Source organism: Cuculus canorus, chromosome 6, assembly GCF_017976375.1.
Source record: "Cuculus canorus isolate bCucCan1 chromosome 6, bCucCan1.pri, whole genome shotgun sequence".
NCBI lineage: Eukaryota > Metazoa > Chordata > Aves > Cuculiformes > Cuculidae > Cuculus > Cuculus canorus.
In genome coordinates this window covers 1,510,026-1,532,387 of record NC_071406.1, presented here as the reverse complement: position 1 = coordinate 1,532,387, position 22,362 = coordinate 1,510,026, and the positions used below count along the sequence as shown (strand labels likewise).

General features: G+C 51.1%; 1 protein-coding gene across 9 annotated transcripts in view; it reads left to right on the top strand.

Annotated features, from left to right (window-relative positions):
- FMNL2 (formin like 2) overlaps positions 1–22,362 on the top strand; it is a 130,051-nt gene that overhangs the window by 90,859 nt on the left and 16,830 nt on the right. For all 9 annotated transcript variants that reach the window (XM_054070721.1, XM_054070726.1, XM_054070724.1 and 6 more), the window contains exons 7-15: positions 2,608–2,716; positions 3,968–4,044; positions 6,123–6,216; positions 14,416–14,490; positions 17,893–18,003; positions 19,303–19,452; positions 19,796–19,897; positions 20,693–21,008; positions 21,870–22,070. In XM_054070721.1, coding sequence (XP_053926696.1) covers positions 2,608–2,716; positions 3,968–4,044; positions 6,123–6,216; positions 14,416–14,490; positions 17,893–18,003; positions 19,303–19,452; positions 19,796–19,897; positions 20,693–21,008; positions 21,870–22,070 — 1,235 coding nt within the window. The remainder of the gene's footprint in view (positions 1–2,607; positions 2,717–3,967; positions 4,045–6,122; positions 6,217–14,415; positions 14,491–17,892; positions 18,004–19,302; positions 19,453–19,795; positions 19,898–20,692; positions 21,009–21,869; positions 22,071–22,362) is intronic.

Sequence of the window (22,362 nt, the reverse complement as noted above, 5' to 3'; positions counted from 1 at the left end):
AAATGAATTTCTGGAAGTGCGCCGGTGCCGTGTGGTTACACAGTCTCCCACCCACACTGGTGGTGCTTCCACACTTCCCAGTTCAGCTTCAGTGTAGGGATGCCAGTTAAAGGCTGCACTGCTCATCTTCTGTCTCAGGGAGGGAGATTGGGAGGACAGAGGGTCTGTGTGGGGGCAGTCAGCCCACCCGTGGGGACGCAGCCCTGACCAGAGCTCTCTGCCAGCCCCATTCCCACCTGGAGCAGCTGCACAATGCCCTGGAGCTCAGGTGTGAGGTGCAGCACCACATCCAAAGTGCTGGTGGGAGCTTGGAGCCAGCTGGGACAGCCCTGGGGAGCAGCCAGGTCCTGTGCTGTTCCTCTGAGGCCCAGCCTGTGCCCTTCCTCGGGGTCCCGTCCCCAAAACCCAGCTCCTGTGCTTTCACCACTCAGTATTCTCTGGCAAAACTAGGTCATCTTTCCCACAAACCCAAAATCCGCCTGGAGAGTCATGAGCTCATTTATACGTTTGTGTATTTGTGGGGAAAAAACCAGTTTGAATGAATTCTGCTTTGAATTTGGGGGTTTCTTTCATCTCGGTGCTCCTGGAAAATGAAAGCAAAGGGAAGTAACTGCGGAAGCCTGAGAAGGGTTGGCTGTCCCTGAGCTGGGTGGGTTTGCATTGTGCTCCGGAGCTGAGCGTGGTTCCACACTCATCCTGCACTGGAGCTGAGCAGCGGGACAGATCCCTGCACCGGACAGGCAAACACAGCAAGGACGCAGCTGAGCTGTGGTTGCTCCCGGCACACGGTTTGCCCAGACATTAAATGAGGCATCAAAGCTGTTTCTCATACCCGTTGCCCAGGAGGAGATGTTTGGTGCAGGAGGCGCTTAGAGCATCTGCTTCCTACAAGCAAGGCAGACACCCTAGAGCACCCAAGCAAGGCTGCCCCATCCCTGGAGGGGTTCAAGGCCAGGTTGGAGGGGGCTTGGACCTTCTCTCTGAACTGTTTCCACAGGGTAAATTGGGGGAGCAGGAGAAATAACGTGGTTTTCCAACCCTAGGCACCACCTTTCACCTTCACTGCCAGCGTTGCCCCCGGTGCCGCTGGCTGGGGCTGCTCAGGGCAGCCTGCACACAGATCGTCCGTCTCGTTGGCACAGCCGAGATGGCCTCGCGGTATGAGTAGGGCTCGTCCTGTGTGTTGTGCTGGTTCTGGGATTCGCCGGAGCAGTTCATTGGCACCGTGGGGACCATCGACCTATTGCAGCAGTTGGTGCATCACTGTCAAAATTGTTTCTTGACCATAATCATAATCCTCTCACTGCTTATTTGGTTTCACCTATGAAGAATGTGTATGTATTTCATCTGGCAGCTGTCTCCTTGTCTCCAGTTTCCAATCTTCAGCCCGGGAAGCCTGTTTTTTCTTAAGGAAAATAAGCAGTATCTCGGGAAAAGCCAAAATGTGGTTTTCATTTACAATGCCATAGAAATGACAGCTTTAAAGATTTCCCTTTGCGTTTATTCCGTGTACTTATTTAATTGAATTCAAGGTTGATTTATCACTTAGGGGTGACAATTAAAATAATTAATGCCTCTGTTCTGAGGAAAGTTCCTGAGGGCTGTATTATACTCCGATAATTTGGAGAGCTTTCAGGAAGCTCAGCTGCAGAACAGAAGAGAGGCACCATTCTTAAATGAGATGCAGCGGGAATTAATACATTTGCTGACGCCTACGAGTGTTCGATTTCATTAAAAGTCTGTGCCGTGGCTCGCGTTTGGTCATGGGAAAGCTCCGGAGACTTTGAGGGTGGAGTGTTCTTCCCCTGTTGCATGCCAGGAGAGATGGAGGTACCTGGCATTGGAGTCGTGCCATGGTTGGTGGCGTCGGCTGCTCCGGGTGGAATCAGAAAATGCCCTGGGTTGGAAGGGACTCGCAAGGATCACAGAATTGTGGAATGGTTTGGGTTGGAAGGGACCTCAAAGCCCATCCAGTCCCACCGCAGCCATGGGCAGGGACACCTCCCACTGGCTCAGGGGCTCCAAGCCCCATCCAACCCGGCCTGGAACCCCTCCAGGGATGGGGCACCACCACTGCTCTGGGCACCCTGGGCCAGGGCCTCCCCACCTGAACAGCAAAACATTTCTCCCTAAGGTCTCATCTCAATCTTCCCTCTTCCAGCTCAAAATCATTTCCCCTCATCCTATCGCTGCCCTCCCTGATCCAGAGCCCCTCCCCAGCTTTCCTGGAGCCCCTTTCAGCCCTGGGAGCTGCTCTAAGGTCTCCCCACAGCCTTCTCCTCTCCAGGCTGAACAACCCCAACTCTCTCAGCCTGTCCTCAGCAAGGATCATGGAGTCCAACTCCTGTCCCTGCATAGGGCAGCCCCAAAGGGTTGGGAGGGTCAAGCGTGGCAGCGCCTGGGCTGTGCTGGCCCCGGGCTGGGCAGTGGTGGCCAGCAGTGGCCAGCAGGCAGCTGGGGAGCTTGGCTTTGCTTTGCTTTATTTGCGTGTGTATTGTCTGATGGTCATACGCTCAGCAGAACTGAGAGGTTTTCACCCAGCAGAGGAATATTTCTTGCCGCCTAAAAATCGCCTTGTGACTGATGAGAGCTGTTTTTTGTTTGCAGGTATAACACCTTGCCAAGCCGGAGAACACTAAAAAATTCCAGATTAGTGAGTAAAAAAGACGATGTTCACGTCTGCATCATGTGTTTACGGGCCATAATGAATTACCAGGTACTTCCTTTCTTGTTCTTTGCAGCCACGTCGCTATTTTGTTTTTGGGAGGGGTGAATTGTTACCGTAAAACTGATGCAAAGGCTTAAATTCTTACTCTTTTGTAAGGGGCGAACCTTGGGAGCAACATATCACAGTCCTTGTGTGTTCAAGCAGGTGATTTAGTGGAGATAGGAAGACAGAGGGAGATAAGGGAATGGGCATAGTGACTGAGTTTGCAGTGCTGGGCTCAATTTCTGCTCACTTTGAGACACGCAGCTACACAACTGAATTTCTAATTTGTCTCAGAACTCGGTGCTACCGCTTAGGAAACATCAGAGCTGCACACGAATGGAAAAACCCAAGCGTTTGCTCTTGTTACGTGTTTATCACAAGGCAATTGTAAATAGCGCGTGTCAAAGAATGAACTAGAGCACTGCTAATCTTATTTTCATGAGTGTCTTTTCTCTGGGGTCGTGTGGTGGATGCTGTGATGGTGGCAAGCACAGGGAGTTTCAGAGCCTTGGGTTTGAGTGCTGGAACAGTAACAGCTGAAAGTTTGGTGCTTCAAAGAAAGGCTGTGGGGAACACCTTTGTTATGTACTCTGTGGTCATACAAGGTTATTTCTATCGGTCTGTGAACTCTGCGCATGGGAATGTCAGCTCCGTGGGGTTTATGGAGTGTCCTACCTCTGATAGGAAGGATGCACACAACAATCTTGTGCTAATAACCAATACAGCTTTTCCCAAAGCAATTCTGTTCTCATTTTTGGTGAGCAAACCCCTCATTTCTCTTGGAGTATCTGCATCCTGCAGTCGCTCCTTGTGAGCACGTGTGCTGGCACAGGAGGGATTTTGGCAGCTGAATCACAAATTCCTCTTTAGAAAGTAAATGCCACGCTTGGCAGTCAGAATTAAAAAGGGCTCGGAGGGAGGAAATGACGAGCAGAGGGGTTGGCAGTGGTGTAGGAGCAGCTCTTGGACCCCTCTTTGTTGGCTGCCATGTCCAAACCGAGGACTTTCAACACCGTTAGTGGCGGAGAGGTTGTTGGGCACAGTGGTGGATGGAAATGCGCTGGCTGACGTGGTAAACTTGACGGCGTTGTATTTGCCTTACAGCGTTGTGAAAGAGCGCGGCCAGGCCTGGTCGGGGAGCTGTAATTTGTTGGGATTTAAAAGTAACCATTGCAATCTCAGAACTGAAATGTTGGATTTTAAAAATGATAACTTCAGTCTCATAACTGAAGCGATGTTCTCCTCTTCTCTTTTCAGTACGGATTCAATATGGTCATGTCGCACCCCCATGCCGTTAATGAAATTGCACTAAGTTTGAACAACAAGAACCCCAGGTAGGCTGCCCTTGCTTTTAGAGAGTTTAACAGGTAAGTGAAGAGCACATGCAAAGGGGTTTATGTGCGCAAACCGATAGCTAAATTCAGGCTCCATTCTGAAGCAGATTAAATCTGTATTGCAGTGGAGACAGATGAGCAGTTGCCATCTAATTCCATGGTTTCAGGACCTGCCGACTCTCCAGCTGGGAATTTGCTGCATAAGCACTCCAGCTGTATCGCAGTGCAGAGAAAACCCTGCTGGTAATGAACAGCGTAGCACGGGATTTTCCCAAACAACAGGAAAATCTTCTTAATGAGCTGTTGTCTGAGGGGTCCTGAGGTTGGAATTCCCTTGAGAGAGAGTTTCATTCCTGTTCCGTGTCGGATTGTTGTTAAGGCACAGCAATGTTGTAGTTGCACGGGGTAAGCGATGGCTGTGAGGCTGCGTCCCCTCCTCTCCCCGCGCACACGGGTGACCCTGGCAGCCACTTCCGGCAACGCCTGGAGCTTCAGACCTCTTGCATGTCTCACGAAACCAAATCTGACATTGCTGATGGTAAAAGCAGGGGATGGGACGAAACTAAATGGCACTCCCTGGGTGTAAATATAGCCTTTGCTTAGGCTGTCCGCTTGCCTTACAGTGCACTGCTTGACACCTTGTCCTGGTGGAAGGAGGTACTTCCTTCCTTTCTCCTCTTTAGCCCTAAGTCAGCAAACCTAGGCTAAACGGGGCAGATGTGGGAAGTTGATTGTTTTTATCATTTTTGTTGTCCTGTGCCTGGAAGTCAGAGTGTAAGTGTGGTCTCCGGTTGTGCCCAAATGAGTGCCACTGGCACAGCCGTCACTGTCCTCTCCCCATCCCCACCCCAGAGGTGTAGGCAGCAGGCGGGTGAGCATCAGAGACCTGGGCAACCCTTGGTGGTCTCTGCTCGCAGAGGTCGAGATCGCTCTCCCCGCACACATGGTTCAGAGCCCGCCTGCAGAGGGGATGGTACTGAAGAGCCATAGTAAGGATTTGTTGATCCAAAGAGCTTGGATTGTCTTCTTGTGGCTGGAAAAAAAAGGAAACGATGAGTAAGAATTGAAAATGATACATTTAAAATTTCCTAGGAAAGTGAACATTTTATCTGCTTTCCAAAGATAACCTTGACACTTTGCAAGCCAAAAGGTATTTCTTTTTCTCTAACATCTGGATTGAGTCAATGCTTTGGCATGAGACTAATTTCATCTGTGTCTGCATGATTTTTTTTCTCTGCTCAGAGCTCCTCTGGCCCTGAGGGCTGGTTGGTGCCTTTGCCTGGTGTGAACCCTGTAAGAAAGCGTTGGGGATTATTTATTTAGAGTTACGCTAAGTCTGTTGCATGCTTTTCTTTCAGTGATCTGTTCCCTTCTCTCATGAATCCCCTGTGTTAGCGCTGCTGTCAATCAGTTGCGCAGATTTCTGATTCAAGAGGGGAAAGATGTGCTAAGGCATTGTCCTTCATTTGCTTCAGTGAACCACATCTTCATTTCTTTTTGTGGCTATGGATAATGCAAATTATGATAGAAAACAATTCAGATTTGTATCAGGGAAAATAGAATTGTTAAGGTTGGAGAAGACCTCTAAGATGATCGAGTCCAACCCTCAGCACAACACCAACGTGCCTGCTAAGGTTGGAATTGGGAGCAGACTGGTTAAAAGCCGGGCTGGGGAGATGGGCTGCGTTGCGGTGGAGCCGGCTGGCTGATGGCTGATGTGGGGTGGCCCAGGCTCTCGTAGGACTGCCACCTCACCAGGTTTGTGCTGCTGAGCTCTGCGGGAGCCCAAGGGTGGTGTGCTTTGCCTTTCCAGAGTTACACAAGTGCCAGCCATTTGCTTGGATTTCCACTGGATTTCTGAGATTCCAATTTTTGCATGTATTGAGAAGCATTAAGATGGGGGGAAACTGCATGATCCTGGGAGAGCCACGATTCCCTGGATCAGCTGGTGCTCAGTGTGGTACATCTTGCAGGTTTACAAGAGATTACAAATACGTGGGGTGCAAAAAGTAGAAAGGTAGAAAGAAGGCAGATCATCACAGGGTGGCGGTTGACTGTCGTGGTTTCTTTCTTCGCAGGACAAAGGCCCTTGTCTTAGAACTTCTAGCAGCGGTTTGCCTCGTCCGAGGAGGGCATGAGATCATTTTATCTGCATTTGATAACTTCAAGGAGGTACGTTACTCTTCTTTAGTAGCATTTGATGTGCGTTGGTAGTTCCTTTACATGGCAATGACTAAATTTCCTAAAGTGAGGATTTTCCACCAACTGCAGGTTTTCTGTAAGTCGCTTGGAGCTGCAAACAATCTAACAGTGATGGTGATGCCATCATTTTGTGCGCTTTTGTTTGAAAGAGTTGTAATCTCAACAAGATGAATCCTGACTCTGAATCTTTCGCTGTACCTTTTGGTCAGTCAGGTTGCGTCCCTGAAGTGGAAAATCAATAGAGATCTTGAGAGCTTCACTCCTCTTCTTCTGTCTCTGGACACTTCTGTATGTTCTTAGGTGCAAGAACCAGGAGTGGTGTATCAGATCTCCTGGTTTTGGAGCCATTTACTCAAGTCCCTGAAATGCGAAACTCCCGGGTTTACTACAAGTAGAAATGTTATTTGTGAAGAAATTAGAAAATCAAATGTCTCTGATGAAACAGTGGCTGCTGAATTAATACAGTTACTGCAATGGGGTCAAGTAGGGCAACCCCGATGTGTTCGGTTTTGGGCCCCTCAGTACAAGAAGGACGTTGAGGGGTTGAAGAAGGGGAACAGAGCTGGGATGGGGCTGGAGAACAGGGGTTGTGGGAGCGGCTGAGGGCCCGGGAGCTGTTGAGCCTGGAGAAGAGGAGGCTGAGGGGAGAGCTCATCACTCTCTGCAGCTCCTGAAAAGGAGGTTGTGGGGAGGTGGGTGCTGAGCTCTGCTCCCATGGAACAAGGGATAGGATGAGAGGAAATGGCCTCAAGTTGTGCCGGGAAAGGTTTAGATGGGGTATTAGGGAAAATGTCTTTACTGATAGAGTGGTGAAGCCCTGGCAGAGGCTGCCCAGGGCAGGAGTGGAGTCTCCATCCCTGGAGGGATTCCAAAACCGTGTGGCTGTGGCACCTGGGGACATGGTTTAGCAGACACGGTGGGGTTGGGCTGGCGGTTGGACTGGATGAGCTTAGAGGGCTTTTCCAGTCTTAATGATTCCGTGATTCTATTTTCTGATTCTGTCATTTATGGGAGATATTTTGGAGCTGCTGTGCCACAGGTAGCCCATGGGAATAGCTGGGATGTTTGCCTATTCCCTCATCTGTTTGATACCTTCTGGCCTGTTGCCAGGTCTGCTTGCAGCCACCTCTTACTCCCAGCACCTCGCACCAAAGGCAAGCTCTGCTTGAGCGGGATATGGCAGCTTTGGCTGGGGGGGCTGCTCGGCACGGCCACAAGTTCTGCCTTTACCCGTTTGCCATGGGCTTCCTTCGCCGTGTTCCCAGCCCTTTGTGCTTGTTTCCATGGCTTTGTGGGAACTGGCTACGCGGTTTTATCCAAGTTGCCTGGGATTTGTGTTGCAGGACAAGCAAATGCACTTGAGCAGAATGCCAGGGGATGAAAGTGAGAGTGGATTTAGCCTGAAGGCAGCTTCAGGGGAGCTCCGGGGGTCACAGACCAGATGCTTCGAGCTCGTGCCCTGTTTAAATTGAAGCAGGCTGAGTGCGTTGTTGGAAAATAAGATGTATGCTCTTCATGCTTATAGTTAGTTAATTCATTTTAATAGTGTGATTGCATGTGTGGGTATACAGAGAATTAATCTGCCGTCTTCTACTGCCAACGATGAAACTTTGGTTTGCTGTTATTTCATTGCTTGCTCCCCTTACTGTTCCCTGGAAATGCTGTTTGAGTTCGCAGAGGCGCATTGTGCGGGAGCCCAGGCGCCTCCGTGTCCCAGTGGATGGGCCCGTGGCCATCGGAACAGACACGGCACGGAGACTGTGCTGCTGGAACCATGGCGAAACCACACGCTGCTCACTCACGACCCAAACCGAGCACCGTTCCAAAGCTGCCCTCGCTCTCTGTCACTAATATCTCAGGTTGTGCTAGGCCAGGTTCGGATTGGATATTAGGAAAAATCTCTTTACTGAAAGAGTGGTGAAGCACTGAAAGAGGCTGCCGAGCGCGGTGGTGGGGTCACTGTCCCTGGAGTGTGTAGCTGTGGCGCTTAGGGCCATGGTTTAGCAGGCACGGTGGGGCTGGACTGGCGGTTGGTCTGAATGAGCTGAGAGGCCTTTTCCAACCACAGTGATTCTATGATCTCACCATAATCAAAATGCTTTTGTTCATTGCTATCGTGTCAAGGAAGGATGTTTTCGTGTTGGTGAGATTCTGTGGATTGAGAGATCTTCCAATCTTCAGTACAATTGACTGGATGCTTCCAATACACTTGTATGTTGAGAGTGAATTCCGTAGGAAATGTTTTGCTGCTGTTGGTACTGGTTGGAATCATGGAATGGATTCACTTTGCAAGGGACCTCAAAGCCCATCCAGTCCCCCCCAGGCCATGGGCAGGGACACCTCCCACTGGCTCAGGGGCTCCAAGCCCCATCCAACCTGGCCTGGAACCCCTCCAGGGATGGGGCACCACCACTGCTCTGGGCACCCTGGGCCAGGGCCTCCCCACCTGAACAGCAAAACATTTCTCCCGAAGAGCTCATCTCAATCTCCCCTCTTGCAGCTCTAAATCATCCTGCCTCGTCCCATCCCTGCTCTCCCTGATCCAGAGCCCCTCCCCAGCTTTCCTGGAGCCCCTTTCAGCACTGGAAGCTGCTCTAAGGGTCTCCCCACAGCCTTCTCTTCTCTCAGATGAAAAACAAAGATAAAGAAGGGTTTACAGTACTGAGAACAAGAACGTGAGGATAACCAAGACTATTCTAAATGATTTATGTTTGGTGCTGGAAGTACCAGACAGGTGAGAGGAGTTGCAGTCCCCTCGCACGTCACCTGGTTATGAGTTAAGCCGAGCTGAAGTCTGGCTCCATCCACATCGTTGGGCAGTGAGCTGGAAGGCGGGGGCGCGGCAAATGAACTTCATTGTCCACTGCCATCAGTTCTCACCCCTCAGCCCTTGGTTTTCACAAGGCTTAATTCAGAGTCAGGTTTCTCCACCTGAATAATGAATGGTGGCACTGAAAACCGCTCTGAATTATTCTTACCGGCAATTATAATAACTCTGCACTAGAGAAAACACTGTTGGAAAATGTAAATACATCGGTTGTCTTTTGCACTTCACCGGTGTTTTGAGAATGCCTTAACCCTGCTGGTAGAGAAGGAAAAGGTATTTTAACCTAGTAAGTATTAAATAACTGTTTATTTAACCAGTAACTTATAGGAAAACTGATTTTTTGTTCTTCAGCAAACTGCAAAAATGTCAGCAGAATCAGCGCAAACAAAGTGTTTCTGTGGAGCGCTGCTCGCTGGCAGTGGGATCTGCTGACCACAGTGGGCTGTTGTGGGGGAGAGAAAGCCGGCATTGTGCCGCCGGACAAAGGAGCACAGACAGGAGAAAGAGGTTCACAAAGGGTCCCATGAACTTTTTGGGTTGCATATGCATCGGGCTATTTATACCAGCCCATCCATAGGAGCTGCGCTCGTGGACACAGCGAGGATTTGCTGTGGGATTGCGCTACCGCTTACAGAACTCAAAGGTTATTGAAAGAGGAGGGAGCAGCTTAGAACAATCTTTGAGCAACACATGGGAGATGCTCATTTAGACAGAAAATACTCTGGGGTGCAAACAAAGCCTTTGCTGAGGTTTAGGTTTCATCCCTCGGAGTAGTTTTCCCTACTTTGAGGTGACTCTTGGCTGCCTTTGCCATGTCAGACTGTGTCAAGTGTAAAAGCAGCCAGAATGGTTTCATTTTCTGTATGGATTTGGGGACCACCAGACATTACCTGTGTCCTGGCACAGGTTGTTTGGTGAGTCAGTGAGCTTACCGAGACCTCTCTGTCCTCTCTCCCTGCTGTGCCGACAGACTGACCCTGGCAACAAGGCAGGTGCAGTAGGCTGATCCTGGATGAGGTGCCGCATCTCAGGAGCTTAGGAGTCCTCCAGGTGCAGAGAAGGTAGTGGTCTGGCAGCTGTGTCTCCTAGTGTGCATTCTGTACCGTTGGCCAACAAGCTGTGGCTCTAAAGCCTGAAATTCGCTTCCATCTCCATATGGAAGCGCTGTGTTTGCTTGTGGAGAGGTTTAGTTACGAGCTTCATGTTGTTATTTAGATGAGGTAGAAGGATGTGCTTCCATCAGCGTGGATTTTCACTCTTTGTTGGACACTGCACATGAAAACATCGTCACTTTTCCAGACTAGAATCATGGAATGCTTTGTGTTGGAAGGGACCTCAAAGCCCAAACAGTTCCACCCCCGGCCATGGGCAGGGACACCTCCCACTGGATCAGGGCTTCCAAGCCCCATCCAACCTGTCCCTGATGTCCTTTGCTGTCACCCAGGTTGGCTTTCTGGAGCATCTTGGAGTAATCCAGCAGTGCCAGGGTTGTCCCTGTTGAACTTTGGGTAGTCTGGCTGTGAGCTGTGTGACCCAAGAGCATTGCTGGGTGGATGTGGATGTAGATGTAATCGTCACTAAATGTTTCATAACAGATCGGTTTCCTTCCTTATAGGCTTGTGTTGTGCCTCTGGAATAGATCTGTGTTGAGTTCACTCCATCAGCACCCAGAGAGAGGACCCTTCGTGGGTGGTTTTATATAAAGCCACATTGTTCTTCTAGAATGACGTGGGCTTGATGCAACCTAAAAAGACTTTTTGCGCAGCCTAAGTAGAGACAGAGGGTTTTTATAGCTGTGGTAACCCGTTCAGTCCTGCTCCTTACACAGAATCGCACTAATAAAAGAAAGAGCAGCCTTCCTTGGTCCCAGCCATCCTCCCAAATGACAGACCTCGGGAATTTATGCAAATAGAAGTGGCAACAGATGGTTTTGTGTGGTGGGGTTTGATTTCAGTGTTCGCCTTGGATCTTGGCCAATCTTCTGGCTGTAGCCTTCATCTACGGCTCCTCTCTCTTTAATCTTCCAGGATAAATTATATCATTTAGTGAAAGTCAGCTCTCTGTCTCTTGAAACGCATGTTCCCGGCGTTGACTCATCTGATAACGAGGTGAAATATCAGCGAGCGGCCACCGAAAGCCGCAGGTGGTTGTAGCTTTCCCTCTTGCTCTCCGCTGCCGCATCCCAACCAGCCAGGCCTGCTCGCATCCCGGGACTGGCAGCGCTCTGCCGGGGCTCTACTGCTTGGGGTTGCTCCCTGATTTAATTAGTCAGCCAGAAATGGTTTGGAGTTGTTTATGTCAGCTTTTCCCAGCCATGTGGAACGGTTTACATTAGGTTTCCCAGAAATCAGTCCTTCTGGCTTTTGTTGTTGAGGGATCATATACACCATTGCTGTGTTTGGTTCCACAAGACAGGATTTTGTTTAAATGGGCTCTGTTTTATTCTGAAGTGGGTACAAGAGAGACGTGGGTGTTCAGAGCTCGACGTTGAGATGTGCCTACTTCCCCCATGGAAGGGTGGGTGGAATTGGATGATCTTTAAGGTCCCTTCCAACCCAAACCATTCTGTGATTCTTAACTGTTTCGTGGAGAGTACAGAGAGTGCTGGAAGAATTTGCAGTTGGTTGAACTGAAAAACCATCGCGTTTACTATAGTAGGTAAAAAATGGCTTGGGATAATAACAGGCTGGGACAGTTGGAGTTGTTCACCCTGGAGAAGAGAAGGCTCCAGGGAGACCTTAGAGCAGGTTCCAGTGCTGAAAGGGGCTCCAGGAAAGCTGGGGAGGGGCTCTGGATCAGGGAGGGCAGAGACAGGATAAGGGGAAGGGTTTGAAGCTGCAAGAGGGGAGATGGAGATGAGATCTTGGGGAGAGATGTTTTGCTGTTCAGGTGGGGAGGCCCTGGCCCAGGGTGCCCAGAGCAGTGGGGGCTGCCCCATCCCTGGAGGGGTTCAGGTTGGATGGGGCTTGGAGCCCCTGATCCAGTGGGAGGTGTCCCTGCCCATGGCAGGGGTGGCACTGGATGGGCTTTGAGGTCCCTTCCGACCCAAACCATTCCATGATTCTATAACATAGGGATGAGTGCGTGTAAGCAGCCTGTGGTGCAGTGAAGGAGAAGGTTCCTCAGGTTTGCTTTGAGCAGGAGTTGGATCTGGTCCAGCGTACGCCTCCGAAATCAAATTACTTTGGCGGGCAGCTGCTGCCTTTGATCCTTGTGGTGCCAGTAGGTTCCTGAAACTCAGCCAGATTCTGATTTTCTCTTTGGCTTTTCCTGACAGAGGTTGGTCTTTTTGCAGCATTTAAGCTCTTTTTCCTCCTTAAGGTCATGTTGCTTCTGCATGGAAGCATGTGTGTCCTGGGATGGGTGTACACCACCACAAATCCACGTGCCTGCTGGCTGTACCCTGCTGGGGGTGCTTCAGATGGGCCCTTGGTAAGAGGGTTCCTGGCAGGCCTTCATGGTAGGTGACTGGAGTAGGTCACATTGCTCCGTGATCAATAAACTTGAGCTTCTTCAAGATGAAATGATTCCTGGTCCTACACATGGAGAGCGAGAGGGCCCAATGAGGTGGTGTTGGCTGATGCTCGTCTGGTGTGGATTTAGAATCATAGACTCATTTGGTTGGAAAAGACCTTTGAGGTCATCAAGTCCAACCATACCTGTCCACTACTAAACCAGATCCCTGAGTACCTCATCTGCTTGTCTTTTAAACCCCTCCAGGGATGAGGACTCCACCCCCTCCCTGGGCAGCCTCTGCCAGGGCCTGAGAACCTTTTCAGTGAAGGAGTATTTCCTAATATCCAGTCTAAACCTCCCCTGTTGCAACTTGGGGCCATTCCCTCTCATTCTACCTCTTGTTACCTGGGAGAAGAGCCCAGCACCCACCTCACTACAAGCTGCTTTCCAGGAGCTGCAGGGAGTGATATGGCCTTTCCTCAGCCTCCTTTTCTCTGAGCTAAACAACCCCAGGGCTCTCATAAGATTTATTTTCCTGACCCTTTAACAGTTTTGTTGCCCTCTCTGAAGGGCAGATGCTCTGGTTCCCACCAGTGTGCTCTCATCCCGCCTCTCAATGCACGCTTCTGTAGCCAGGGTAGTCATGCCAGAATGATCCTGGTGATCTCCTTGTTTTTCCAAGGGTGCTCCCGGCCAGTTTGGGTTTGAGTGTGGCCAGGAGCTTTGCAGAGCCTGAGGCTCTTCACCAGCAACGCCACTGCTCCAAAGCAGAGTGCACGGGCGCTTTGTTCAGAAGGGCGTACCTGTGCTCCTCCTCGATTCCCCGCTCGGTTTGACACCGAAATCCAGCAAGGGAGAGCTCACCTCACAGTGCGGGCTGTGAGGAAACTCGCCCTGGATGTGGGAATGTGTGGGACATCTGGCAGTGTCCCTGTCACCTCCTGTCTGACGGGGCTGGGATGTCGGGCTCGCTGGGACAGCTGCCGGGCACGGCTCCTGTGGCTTTTAGGTGTTTGTGCGTGTGGGGATGGAAAACTACCCTGATTATAGGGGGAGGAATGGTGTTACCGAGAAGGGAGGATGGGGAAATGAGTGCATCTTCTGGGGCTCTCCTCTGCTCCCTTTCACTGTCCAACTTACTTAATACTTTGTGATTTTAATGGGGATTGATCCGGATCATTTGTGTGCTGAGAAAAGCAGGACCGTGCCAGAGGAGCTGCCGGGAAGGAATAAGATTTAAACAACATCCTGAGACCTGCATTATCTTAGATCTTATTTCTCCCTTGAGTTGCTTGTGTTTCCTGCCAACACCCCTGTATTTCGGCTCTGTCTTTCTGATAGTTATCCTGATGTGTTTCACTCCTCGTTTAGCCAGTGATAATTTGGTTTTCCCTCCCTGTAATTTGGTCTTCTTCCTAATTACATGATAGTGCAGTGGAGAGCCAGTTCTGCACTGTGAGACAGGCCGAGTTGTCCTGTGGCGAAGCCTTGTGCAGCTCTGCTGCAGGGGGAAGGTGAGGGGTAATGATTTTAAGCTCAAAGAAGGGAGATTGAGGTGAGGTCTTAGGAAGAAATGTTTTGCTGTGAGTGTGGGGAGGCCCTGGAATAGGTTGCCCAGAGAAGTGGTGGATGCATATGTGTGTACCATCCGTGGGCGTCATTGAATTTTTAGGGGGAGAAGAGATACCAAGCGTTATTTTACAGTGGTACCTGACCCGCAGTGCAGGTGTTTGCGTACAGCTGGATTTGTCATGAAGAAGATTTTTAATGAGAGAGGAAACCTGGATGGAGAAGTTTGGGGCAAGCAGATAAGCGGCTTTTAAAATGCTTTCGATGCTCTCTCTGGAAAGTTGTGGTTTAACAAACGTGTGGTGATTCTTTGGTAGGTGTGTGGAGAGAAACAGCGCTTCGAGAAGCTAATGGAGCACTTCCGAAATGAAGACAACAACATAGACTTCATGGTGAGCGTTCTTTGTCATCAGCAACCTTGGGTTTCGGTGCTCGCTCTGTCTGGTCCTGCTGTTGTAGGCAAAGACGTTTCTGCCTTTGGATCCTTGGCCTAAAATAACGACAAAATGGTTGTTTAATAGCCTACATGATGTCCATTTCATTTTTAGCTTCTGTTCAATTCAGTTCTCTTCAAGAAATGCCTTGTGCCCCAGCAGGTAAGAGGAAAGTGGCCTTTGGGTCGTGTGTGCTCTTGCGCTGCGGGAAAACAGCAGCTTCTGCAACATCGAGACGTGTATTCTGTCCGTGTGCCAGCATCCTCGGAGTCACAGACAGGGAAGCGTGGGAGAGCCTGGCTGCAGCTGCTGCCTGCCCCTATCTGCTGATAAATATAGCGGTAGCTTGCACCACTTTTGGTTCCTCAATGTGCATCTGCATGATCGTTCACCAAATCCACTTCCCCTGGAGCGCAAGAGAGAGCGGCGCGGGAGGGAGCTCTGGCTGGCGCCCACGGGCAGCAGCGCGCGCCTGCGTGTCGGCAGCGCCTGAAAGGCAGGGGCTGTGGCAGCGAGGGTGAGGGGCTGCTTGGGTGTCCAATACCAAACCCACTTCTGTACCAGTTACTTTAAAGTCTATGGCAAGTGAGTGCTCAGAAGTGAAAATCAAGTCCTGTTTTTAATTGGAAAACAAGTGCTGGGTGGTCAGTGCAGGCTCCTGGTTGTGCCCCGTACCTTGGATGCAGTGTGATCCTGTTTGGAGGTGAGAGCAGAGCAGGAGCACTTCCCACCTGGTCACACTGCTGAGGCCTCTGTTAAGCACCTGTGACACTTCATACTGTTTTAGTGCTGAGCTTTGTGTTCAAGACCTCTTTCTGCCTGGAATTTGGTGTTAAAGCACTCGGTGTGGTGTTTTCTACAGGCTTTAAACAATCTGGTTCCAGAGAGACTGTAGAGCAGCTTCCAGTGCTGAAAGGGGTTCCAGGAAAACTGGGGAGGGGCTCTGGATCAGGGAGTGCAGGGACAGGATGAGGGGGGATGGAGATGAGATCTTTGGGAGAAATGTTTTGCTGTTCAGGTGGGGAGGCCCTGGCCCAGGGTGCCCAGAGCAGTGGGGGCTGCCCCATCCCTGGAGGGGTTCCAGGCCAGGTTGGATGGGGCTTGGAGCCCCTGAGCCAGTGGGAGGTGTCCCTGCCCATGGCAGGCAGTTGGAAGGGACCAGGTGACCCGTGAAGGTCCCTTCCAACCCAAACCATCTGATGCTTCTGTTGTTCTAATGCAATCTGCCTCTTCAGGTGGCTTCCACCGACCCAGGGCTTGACTGCAACACCCTGAAGCTGGAAGGGAGGGCTCATGATGAAGGGTTTGGCAGATCCACTTGTACTTGTCGCTGTTTGGCCCTCATGAGCTCCGCACGCTGTTGTGAGCGATGAGCACGCTTCAGAGCGAGCTGGGAGCGCCGTGACCCCTTCCTGCCAGCTCGCTGCCACGCCGGCGCTGCGGGATCGCACCAGGGTGTGCCGAGGGCGAGCATCGCGCCTTCCAGCAGGACAGACGGAAACAAAGAGCTATTCTTGTGGGATCTGGCTTTCCCTCTGCCCTAACTGGAGGAGGCGAGAACAGTCTGAGAGGCTGGAGGGGGCTGTGGGTAATTGCATGGATCGGCAGGGAGGAAAGAGCGACGAAAAGGCAGGAGTATTTTAGAGCAGGTTCCTGTTGTTGACAGTGACTTGGTTCGTTTTAAAAGCAATTTTCTTAGGTTGATTTTCTTTGCCTTGATAAATTCCTTAGTTGTGTATGTAAGGATCTGAGAAAGGAAATGAGGGTTTGGCCCTAATGCTGCAAAAGCCATGGAAAGTACAACAAAAGCACTTTTGAAACAGGGGAATTTGGCTCGGGGTGATGTGACAGGACAGCGGGGGTTCAGCTGGCGATGGCCGGTACCAGCGCTAGGAGGAAGCAGGATTCACTGCAGGAACTGGAAAGAGTCCTGCAAGGACTCGAAACCTGAAGTTAAGTTTCCATCTGCACGGTTGGGTTTTTTGTGCATGAGATGGGTACATGAGGTGGGGATGAGGCATCACAGGACCTCCTGGGTGAGATTTTGATCATCTTCCTTACTCTCCTTCTTGGGTTCATCCGTGCTTTCAGTCTCATGCCTTTGCATCATCTAGGGTGAAAGTCATTTTGAAAACAAAGTGCTTAAAGCTGATCAGGGTCTATCTGGGAAGGTGGAACTGAAAGGTTTTGAGGTGACCTTTGTTGTGTCCCTGTGGTCCCGGTTCCTCCAAAGCTGGGCAGTTCTGGGCAGTTCAGCCAGGAAAGGTTTTATTGCAGCTCAGCAGCTACTGGGAGCTCTGGCTGGAAGGCGTAGCCTGGGACATCCCGGCCAAACCTGAAGGCCGCTGTGCAGCTGATGAGTTCATCTTCTGGGCCCTGCAACAGAGAATTGGCCCGTTTGCTGTAGCAATCTGGTGATCCAGGGAGGGGGGCTTCCATCCTCTCTTCTCACACAATGACCCAGATGCGTAGGGTCTCCTGGAGGCTTGTCCTGCACGTAAAATCAGGTAGCTTTGATCTTATCTTCTCAGATATGTTCTGGGAGGTATCTCAGTTGAGCCTGAGGAGCTGGTATCGCAGTGTTTGCTAGCAGGGTAAGGTTTTGCCCTTGAGGAACCCAGCGAGGAGTGGGCAAACCCTCTCTTAAAGCAGCTCAGGGGGTGACAGACACGATCTTCTCAAGCTGAAAGAGGGCTGCGGGTACTTGTGCAGAGCAGGATTTGGCCAGTAAAGGGCAAACCTTTTGGGGTTTGTAGCCCTGTTCCTGCTGCTCTGCAGGAGGTTTCCCTCTCTGCTCCTTCTGCTCATAACCCACTTCACTCAAGAGCCATTTCCTTTCCTTCCCTTGGCTGAGTTTGGATGCCGACTCCTCTAATCTGGTCCCTTGCTCGGTTACCAAACCACAGCGTTGGAAACTTGCTTTCTGCAAACAACAAAGCGCCTTTTGTGAAGAGCTGGGGGTTCCAGTCGCAAATTAATCTCACTTTTACAGGCCGTTTCAGAAACAGCACTGTTTTCTTAAGAGCTTGTGTGCTTGTGTGGTGTCTGGCCGTGGGATGGAAAGCTTTCACCAGCACGCAGTAAAGGTGGACTCTGCAGACATGACTTAATTTCTGGAACACGTGTTTGCCTTTATCACAGCAGACAAACACCCCGTAAGCCTGAATCCAACACCGGCTTGGGAAAAAAAAAGCTGTGGATCACAGTTTCCCCTTGTAGTAACCGCAAGGAAATGTGGTCAGTGGCTGCGTCAGACCCGTGGGGCCCCCGAGAGCCCGCTCTGACCCTGGGCCAGGGGCTTCAAAGGGCAGCCTGGGCCCCGCCGTCGCCTCCTCTCACGTGCCATGGTTCTCCTTGCAGGTGGCCTGCATGCAGTTCATCAACATCGTCGTCCACTCGGTGGAGGACATGAACTTCAGAGTCCACCTACAGTACGAGTTTACAAAGCTCGGCCTGGATGAGTACCTGGACGTGAGTATCGCCTCACGACGTGGGGCTGAGCTCTGCGTGGGGCCGGGGTCCTGTGGCCGTGGAGGCGCCACGCCACGTCCCTCAGTGCTGTCACTGCTTTAAACCTCTTTAAACCAGCCCAGACCGTTCGGGAAGGCAGAGCAGGGTTGTCCTTAGACTCTGCTAAGAACACAGTGCCTTGGCCGCTGCAGGAGGCTGTGGCCTGGAGCCACCCCTGCTCAGAGAACTCCTCTGCAATGAACTACAATTACAGCCGAGGAGCTAAATTTGTAGCTTCCCTTATAACAAAGGGAAGATGAACCGCAGTCGTCCTTGCCTGTGCCATGTCCCTGCCATCCAGCTGTGTGGATGGATGGCATCATCCCATCCCATCCCATCCCTCCTCGTGTTGGCCCCAGCTTGGGTACCACCAGGGTCCCCTCCATCTCCAAATGAGACCATCCTCCTCTGAGATTTCTCCTGACAGCCAGGCATCTTCTGGCATCCTGCGGGACGAGGCCAGGCTGGATGGGCCTTGGGCACCCTGATCCGGTGGGATGTCCCTGCCCATGGCGGGTGGGTTGGAACTAGATGGTCTTTAAGGTCCCTTCCAACCCAGACTATTCTATGGTTCTATGATCTCTTTCAGTGGAAGGCTGGTTTTATATTTCACCTGGTGTACTTTTCTTTCTCTCCCTTTCCCTGCCCTTGAGAGCGCCCACATGAAATTAGCGCTCGTGTTGACGAGGGAAAGCTTTTTCCCTGCTGACTTTGCTCAGCAGGCACCAGGAGGAGGTTTTTTTGCTATGTTTGCTATTGGTGCGTGGCGATACCGAGCACAGGCCTGGTTGGGGTCCCAGGGTGGCACAAACCCCACAGTCCATTGGGAACAGGCCGAGAAGTTCAAAGCATGCTCTGATGTTCTATTTGGAGATAAAGCACAGCAAACTCAGTGCAAGGTCAGCAAGGGCGATCAGAGGATTTGCTCTAGACCACGCGGCTGCTTTGAACCCAAACACAAGTGATGTGCTTAGCTCTGCCTACCACCTACCGAGCTGGTGGCCACCACAGCACCAGCCGTGTCGGCCCTACTGGCTTCGTATAATCCTAAGGCTGGGTTCAGAGCTTGCCACGGTCAAGCAGCAAGCATGGAGAAGAGCAGTTGTAGCCTCTGTAGTAACAGGAGGCAAGATGCTGCTTAGCTTTATTTGAAAGCTCTGCATGTTTGGTGTTCAAAAATGACTGCTTATCACTTACGCGCCCAGCGAATGCTAAAAAGTGAAATGTTTGAATGACACCCGTGTCCTCTTGGATTTGCAGAAACTGAAACACACGGAGAGCGACAAACTGCAGGTGCAGATCCAAGCTTACCTGGATAACGTTTTTGACGTGGGAGCTTTACTGGAGGACGCTGAAACCAAGAATGCAGCCCTGGAAAGAGTTGAAGAACTGGAAGAAAACATTTCCCATGTTAGTATCAGACTTTGTCACCTTTGTCTCTGAAGTAGCTCAGAGCCTGCTCTGCACATGGGCTTTGCTGCTGCTCCTGCTGGGAGGTGGAAGTGGGGCTACAGCCTTTGGGGCGAGGTTCCCATCCCTGGAGGTGTTCAGAGCCAGGTTGGATGGGGCTTGGAGCTCCTGATCCAGTGAGGAGTGTCCCTGCCCATGGCAGGGGGTGGAAGTGGATGGGCTTTGAGGTCTCTTCCAACCCAAAGCATTCCATTCTATGATTCTTCGTCAAGCGTTCCTGACATTTGGGTTGAGAAAACCACTTCTATCCACTTTTACCATCTATTTCTCTCTTGAATTATAGTTATCAGAAAAACTCCAAGATACAGAGAACGAAGCCATGGCAAAGATTGTGGAACTGGAAAAACAACTTATGCAAAGAAACAAAGAACTGGACGTGATTCGGGTAAGCGTGATGGGAAAGCTCTGGCTGGATGCCATGCTTCAGGGGAGCAATCTCCTGTGGGCTTTAGAAGGTAACGACACTTTAATGGGCCGAGTGGCATCTGTTAGTGTCCTCATTGAGTTCTCTTGGCTTGCTCATTCTGAACCTAGGACAGAACTCAAGTAGAATTACTAGTGTGTGCACTCAAAGGTGGACATAAAACTCTTTGAACGTGCCAGCAGTTCAGTGGATGAGACAAGAACATCTTATCACTCAGGTCTGTAGTGTCTATGTTTGGAGTTTCACCTGTGTCATTGGCTGTGGTGGAACATTGGAGGTGGACCTGGAGTCTGTCAGACTTGGGTTGTGTCTGTGCTGTCAGGTGCAGCCAGCTTTCTGTGCACAGCCCAGGCTTGTTTCTTCTCAGTGCAAACTAAGTGACAAAAATTACTAATATAGTATTAACTAACTGCAGCCTGAATGCCATCCTGAAGTTTAGTGCTTCTAAGGTTCCTTCTGAGGTCTGCCCGGGTACGTCCTCTAAATTAGGAGCTCCGTTCCTGCTTCTCTGTATGGGATTCCAGGCCAGGTTGGATGGGGCTTGGAGCCCCTGATCCAGTGGGAGGTGTCCCTGCCCATGGCAGGGGGTGGTACTGGATGGGCTTTGAGGTCCCTTCCAGCCCAAACCATTCTGTGGTTCTATGATTCCGTGATAGAGTCCGATGCTGTGATGGTCCCATGTCAGGCTGTTCTTCTGTTTCTGGAATTGCTATTCTGTGAATACCAATGCAAAGTTCTTGTTTGTGTGGCACTCAGGAAATCTACAAAGATGCCAATACCCAGGTTCACACCTTGAGAAAAATGGTGAAGGAGAAAGAAGAAGCCATCCAGCGACAGTCAACGCTGGAGAAAAAGATCCATGAACTGGAGAAACAGGGAACCATCAAGATCCAGAAGAAAGGTGATGGTGACATCTCTATTCTTCCCGTTGCTCTGGCCTCTGGGATGGTACCGGCAGGGTTGGAAGCTGTGAGTGGCACTGGTGTCTCATCGGTCGCTGGAGCTGCATCTTCGGTACCGTTGCCACCACCTCCACCACCATTACCTGTCTTAGCAGCAGCATCTGAGGCAGGTAAGAAGCATTTTTTCCCGAAGAGGTGGGGTGACAAGGAGCTGGAGGTGCAGTTTGTTGTGCTGGGGGTGGTCACAGCAGCCATACACCGGTAAAATCACCTTCAGTTAGAATCATGGAATCGTGAAGGGTGGAAAAAGCCTGTAAGCTTATCCAGTTCATCCGTCAGCCCAACCGCACTGTGTCTGCTAAACCACGTCCCCAAGTGCCACATTTTCTGAACCGCTGCAGGGATGGAGACTCCACTCCTGCCCTGGGCAGCCTCTGCCAGGGCTTCACACTCTGTCGGGAAAGAAATTTTTCCTAATATGCAATCCAAACCTCCACTGGTGCAACTTGAGGCCTTTTCCTTTCATCCTATTCCTTGTTCCTTGGGAGCAGAGCCCAGCACCCACCTCACCACTACCTCCTTTCTGGGAGCTGCAGAGGGCAATGAGGTCTCCCCTCAGCCTCCTCTTCTCCAGACTGAACAGCCCCAGAGCCCTTGGCTGGTCCTGGTAAGCTTTGTCTCCAGAGCCTGAATTGTGGTGACCCTGCGGGTCACGGCCCGTGCAGCAGCTGAGGGTGCCGAGGTCCCCACGCCGTGTTTGCACTCTCACTCTCTGGGTACCTCCCGTGTTTGTCTGATCCATTTCTGAGCCCTTCAGTTAGCAGAAGATCCTACTGCCTTCTCTCGTTGAAGCAGTTTCCGCCCGTGTTAACATGTTGAATTGATGGATCCAACAAATTCTTGGGGCAGTACAAAGGTGAAGAGGAAACATTATAGGAGGGCACAAACGGATGTTGTGTCCTTTTCTGCAGGTGCTTGTGCTGTTTCAGTTGGTGTTCATGGCAGTACTGTGTTTGTCCTTCATTTTGCAGTCCAAAATGGTCCTGTGTCGGTGCCGATGCCACCTCCGCCACCCCCTCCACCACCACCTCCACCACCACCGCCGCCTCCTCTCCCAGATCCGGCTTTGGAGACGGCGCCTGCGGCTCCGCTGCCTCCTCCACCGCCACCGTCGGCACCTCCCCTGCCCGGGACGGCTTCTCCCACTGTCGTGTTCAACTCAGGGCTTGCAGGTAAACCTCCTGCGCGTTTTCCTGGTGCTGCTGGCAAAGTAAGCGAAGGCAGGGTCGGGGCGCGTCGGCTGGAGGGTCCAGGGCACCGAGGAGGAGAGGACCTCCCCTTATCTCTTACTGGTGGTGTACTTCAAGGGGTTTATCAAAGCAAAGAGCATTTATCCACCAAACGCTCTTGGTTTGCTCTGGAAGCGATGGCTTCTTTAGTGAAACCAAAGCCATTGCCAGAAATACTTTTCAAACATCATCATTTTTGGCTTTAAGTGAACAAAATGTGGCTTTCAAAGAAAGA